The 6000-nt window shown below is 37.9% G+C and overlaps 1 protein-coding gene across 2 annotated transcripts in view; it reads right to left on the bottom strand.

Annotated features, from left to right (window-relative positions):
* Nucleotides 1–2221: 2221 nt before the first annotated feature.
* The window catches only part of NRG3 (neuregulin 3), a 930270-nt gene continuing 926491 nt past the window's right edge, over nucleotides 2222–6000 (bottom strand). For both annotated transcript variants that reach the window (XM_066600412.1, XM_066600413.1), the window contains exon 9: nucleotides 2222–3363. In XM_066600412.1, coding sequence (XP_066456509.1) covers nucleotides 2853–3363 — 511 coding nt within the window. In that variant the 3' untranslated portion in view covers nucleotides 2222–2852. The remainder of the gene's footprint in view (nucleotides 3364–6000) is intronic.

Genomic DNA, 6000 nt, shown 5'->3' with positions numbered 1-6000 from the left:
GTTATGTGAGGGCTTGTTTTTTTGCAGGATGATCTATGGTTTGTAGTGGTACCATTTTATAGTACATACAACTTTTTGATCACTTTTTATTAATTTTTTTCTTGGGTGACCAAAAAGTGCAATTCAGTGAAGTCACTGCTACCAAAGGGTAATTTGCAGGTTGCCAAATTTAAGGGTTCACTTAGTTCTTCTCTCTGCACTGTGGATCTCAAAAAAATGAATGATACATCTACTTGTGTTACCTGTTTGGATTGAGTTTGTCTATAATTGTGACAGATAACAATCAGCTGACACTTTATTAGTAAATGCAGAAATTCTAGTAATCTCAAAAAGTTCACCAACTTTTTCTTGTAACTGTAGATAGAAAAATCAGTGAGCATTACAAAACACTTTCATGTGAACAGTAAATGAATTGAAACAAAGTACTATGCTTGTTGCCAACAGGTAAAAAGCTATTGTTACTTTTTGGGGATAAGTGAGAACAAGATGGATAGCATATTGTGGGACATCATACATAAGAGCCAACCTGATGTTAATTTCTTTAGTTATCTCTGCACCAGTTTTCAACATTAAAACAGTTGTCTAATTTGTCAACCCCTTTGTACATGCCCTTTTATGACACATGGACATCATAAAGCCGTGAATCACTCTTTGTGAGCCAAGGCAGACAACCAATAACAAGCTTAATGCCTGACACATTCATGTATGAAATAGATGGCCATTCATTAGAATGGTTGCATGGAATACTACATTTTCCATACAGAAGATGCTGCGGGGAAAATGAAAATCCGACAGCAAATTGCTGTCATAATGCTCAACCTTTGATGAGACAACCCCTTTAATGAATCTTAAAGCAGCAAAGACTATGAAAAATATCTTCAGCATCTATGGCGGTTTTAATTTCTTCTTTTCAAAAAGGCATTACCACCTCAGTAGTTTTCCAGTCTTCTGTGAGAAATAGTACAAAATGTTTTCCGACATATTGAAGATTTTCCTATCATAAGAAGCCCTTAGGGACCTTTCATATGGATTGGAATTGTTCTACGACACGAAGCAGAATTTCATGCAAAATTGGCAAAAGAATTAAGTAGAGATGAGCGAGCACCAAAATGCTCTGGTGCTCGTTACTCGAGCCGAGCGTTTCTTAATGCTCGAGACCTCGGTTCGAGTAATTAACCCCTATTGAAGTGAATGGCAGACTGGAGCACTTTTTAAACTGACCCATTCTCTCTCTCTCTCTCTCTCTCTCTCTCTTTTTCTCTCGCTCTCTCTCTCAAATTCCATTGTGTGCTGTAGAACAATTCCATCCATGTGAAAGGTTTTTCAATAATTCCCAACACATGTTCCAATTCATGCCATTAATTCTTCATACCAATTAATCTGTAATTTAAAGCTACCCTCCAGAACTGGAGAAGCGAATATGGCTACAGCAGCTTCTCCGACTACCTGATACACAAAGTATATTAGTATGCATTATTAGTTTAAGACACAATACCTGCTTTGATTAACCAGTGCTGTCCGCATCAGCAGTGCCAGCCAATCAGAGCGCCATGTAGTGTCTTAGGGTGCATTTAGACACAAAGATGATCTTTCAAAAGATTGCTTTTGAGTGATCATTTTGCATAAAACTACTACATAGTACTAATGTCTATTAGTACCAATTAGTAGCATGTGAGTCACTGGGTGCTATATTCAGAGAATACACCACACCCTGTTCTCTGAATAAATTCCCTTTGTTCTGCCGGCGGGGCTGACAGCTGAGACAATGTTATCAGCGCTCCCTGGGCAGAGGACAGCCTGCCGTCCTTCTTATGAGCTGTTCTGCCAAACAATGGATTTCATGCTGAACTGAAATCCATCGTTCAGCAGAAAAGTGAAAGATGAGCACATTTACATGCAACAATTATCGCTCAGAAAATGGCTTTTGAACTAATTTTGAGCGATAATCGTTGTGTCTAAATGGGCCTTTAGACTACCAACACATACTATGTGCAGTGTGCATCAGCTGGTCAGACAAGGGGTATAGCCATTTTTGTTTGCCCAGGCTCAGAGGATCATTTTAAGTCCTTATAATTGCTTCAAATGTTGACCAAAATGTGACGCAAATAACAAATGAAACTTCTCCTAATAAAAATAAAAAAGCTTAAGCCTGTATTGCTGTTGTGCTATGTTCATAAGTGATACTTAATATACTTTTATTTGTTTGACAGATCCAGGACGATTGTGTTGAACAAAATTTTAGTCATCTCTTAGATACTCCCAAATTCTAGTCAAGGTCAGGCATCTCTTGTGTTAAATAGGCAAGCATGTATTTTGGCACATGTGAATGTTAAGTGTCCAGAAATGAAAAGCACTGAAAATAACTCAACAGGAAAACTGAACGCACATTGTAACTGTAATTCTTTTCATTGGGACAGATGTGGCATTGTACTGTCATTGTCAATAAAATCATACTTTATAACAAAATACAATGATGGTTTCCAAATGGTAATGCTTTTGGCCCTTTTGGTGGAAAGAGTTTGTTGACCCCCAATGTTAGTTTAAAACACTTTGTACCTGGAAGAAGTTTTAAAGCATTTCGAATGGAATACCCACCAGCATTCAAAGGGGTTCGAAATCAACATAGGATATAGTTTAACACATCAATGTACCCATTGTATGCTTTGCCTCTTTCTTTCCTTTAAAAAAATATTTTGTTTAGAAAACACTATGATATGAGGGCGATAGACTATTTGGTTTCTTCTATGTAGATGCTCTTAAATTAATGCATATAAATAATTTATTTCCTTTCATCTTATTTTCGCACATATTCTGTTACGCTAAGCATCCAACAGATTGGTCCACAGCCAAAATCACACATGGAGCATTGAGTCCCTATGCATTTCATTTCTTAAGACAAATTGTGCCTCTGGGTCAATTTTTGCTTTTGGGCTCAGGGGCAGGAAAGCTGTGTTTTCACTGGCACTTTCCTCTGTCTCTAGACAGGTGATTTCCATGTCCTCTGACCTTCTTCTTGCATCGGTCAGAATTTGTATCTGCTCTTGTACAGTTTCGAGCAAAATTTTGACTTCTTTTTGCTCTGCTATAAGACAGTTGCTAGGTGTAATGTTCACCTTCATAAGTTCACTGGAATAGGAGTTTTTGCACAGTTTGATGCCTGACACTCCAGGAACATTCTGCATTTGCAGGCAGGCATCGTCTAGCTCCACTGAGGGTATAATAGGAATAGAGCTGGCCCTAGATGTTGAAAAACTGACACTGTCCTTTTGATCCATGTTATTAAAATAAGATTGTGTTTCTTTTGAACGCAGTTGCATATTTATTGAACTATTCTGTGGTTGAGTCAAATCAGTGGAGGAGCACCTAAGGAGACAAGAAAAGAAACATGGTTTGGTTTAATCATTACAGACTCAATATTTGCCAAAAAAATCTACCTGTTGTGTATTTCAGAGTTTTATCATAGCATTATATCAGTTTATCTACAGGAAATACCAGCAGCTAGTCACAAGAGCTAAGACAAATGATGCAAATAATAATAAAAGAACTGACAGATAAAAAAGGGGAAAGTAAGAAGCTAACAAGATACTGTACTCTGAACAAATGAGAATACGGAAATACCTGTACCGGAACAATAACAACAGTAAACAACATTAAATTTGTTAGGACAAAGTAGCAAACTTACCGCCCTTCACAGTTTAGACTAAATACTAAAATAATCTTTATTAATTTTCATTAAAAAACATATACCACTATAGGGCACACCTAACAAAAGAATACACAAAACAAACATGTGGGTAGCACACTGAGTTTAGTTGGCAACCACGATTAAAGATATATGAGTTGCCAACCGGACATAAGTATAAGAGCGACCCTGATCTTATAATCAGAGACGGTCGGTGTTTGATTCTTCCCTGTTTAGTATATTAGGTCTTACAGTGTCCTATTGATGTACCACAAGGATACTCAGTACGGAATATAACCCGATGCAATAGGCTAGATAATATCAGTTGCCTAATGATTATTGCATCAGGTTTTGGAATAACCAAATAGAAATGATCGTACCAATTGTAAGATCATTAATGCAGAATGCTATATTGTGATTTAAAAATGAACAGAACCCCATTAATTATATAGATAATGGAGTCACTGTGAGCATATGCATCTTTCCACTTAAACTTGGGATTTTAAAGATTAGAAACTTCGACGCGTTTCCCCGTGGATCCCACAGATTATCAGGAAGTTAGTGTCTATAGAATGTCCAAGACACAGTATGCTGCCAAAGATAAAGGAGGCTTATGTATACTATATCAGCCAGTGTAATCAACCCTGAGCTGTGACTCAAGGGGGATACGTTGCTAGGCACATGGAGATATATATATAATTTGCTTGGTGGAGAGGGCATTGATGGTATACTGATTAGAAACTGTGAGCTCATACCATTAGCAGGACTGATTGTTACTTCTATAATTTGGCAAATAGGAGCACAATAGTCGAGGAAGCACAATATTCAATTAAGTGGGGATCAAAGATCGTATCCCTGTTTAATTCTCTTAGATAGTAGGCTATAGTAAGAGAAGGTGATAATCTGAAACCCTCCTAAGCTGCTATATCGTATATATATATTCCTCATTGTTGCTAATAACCCCTAAATTTCATTCTAGTAACAGCTATACGAAGTATGCCCTCATAGATAACCACCCCTCCATTAGTAACCCCTCAAAAATAAGAAAGTGCCCATAGCCCTGATGGTGGACTTAGATCAAAGTAGCAAACTTAAACTTAAAAGGGGTTTTGTCATTAGAACTAAACCCTGTCTCCCAGCTGGGCAATGCCTAAAATAAAAATGAGGATATATTCACCTCTCCTGGAGCCTCAGTACGCAGCTGACAGATGCCGCCAGTAACGGCAGTGACTTCTAGGTAAATGGCTAGGTAGAAGCACGAGACCACTGCATCCAAGCCGCAACGTCACATCCCCAAACTCCTAGCATCATGGCGCCCAGGATATGAGCACTGATGCCAGGAGCAGCGATGGTGACGTTGTGGCCTTTAATTTAGACATGCTGGTTTTGGTCCAGATTTCCAGGACAGCATATCCTGTCTGAAAGCACCCTCATATTTAATACCTGGATGGAAATACTTTGTAGTCAATTCCTGCCTGAAATCTGAAACAAGTGGATATCGCTAAATGTTGAGTTTCCTCCCTTGAAATGCTTTTCCAGGCCATTGCTATAGCTAACTTCAGTTGTTACTTGTTTTTGGGTCTTTCTGTTTTCAGTTTTCTCTTCAGTATGTGAAAAGTATGCTCATTCAGGTTGAGGTCAGATAACTGACTGCCATTGGAGAATATTCTATATAGTTACTTTAATAAACTCTTGGGGTTTCTTTAAAGGTATGTATTGAGTCATTATCCATCTACAGCTGCCGGAAGAAGTAAATGAGCCCTTTGAAAGACAAATACAAATACAATGTAGCTAAACTATTAAAACTGACAAAAGTACACTGTTATTGACTTTTATTAAGTACATCCACAGTGTGGGGAGAAAAAGTAAGTGAACCCTTACATTTCATAAGCTGAAGATCCCCTTTAGCAGCAATCTCCTCCAATAAACATTTCCTGTAGCTGCAAATCAGATTTGTACAATGTTGAGGACTCATTTTTGATCATTTCTCCCTGCAAGTATTTTTAAATATTTAGAGGATGCCTTGCACTCAGTATCCTCTTAAGATAATGCCACAACATCTGTGTTTGGTTAAGGTCAGGCCATTCCAAGGCACAAATATTCTTTTTCAACCACCCTTTAGTTAATTTACTTGTGTACTTTGGGTTATTGGTTACTGTCTTGTTGCATCATCCAAAGTCTCCTCAGTTTGAAGTAATAAACTGCCGTCCTTCGATTCTGTAAAAGCTTTTAGTGCATCTTAGAATTAATTGTTCCCTCAGTGCTCCCTCCATTATGCTTCACATTTGAGGTGAGTTTTTTGTGTGCAGTGTTTTTTT

This window comes from Eleutherodactylus coqui, chromosome 4 (assembly GCF_035609145.1).
Source record: "Eleutherodactylus coqui strain aEleCoq1 chromosome 4, aEleCoq1.hap1, whole genome shotgun sequence".
Lineage (NCBI taxonomy): Eukaryota > Metazoa > Chordata > Amphibia > Anura > Eleutherodactylidae > Eleutherodactylus > Eleutherodactylus coqui.
The sequence above is the reverse complement of the archived record's forward strand: the minus strand, read 5'-3'. Positions and strand labels throughout refer to the sequence as shown.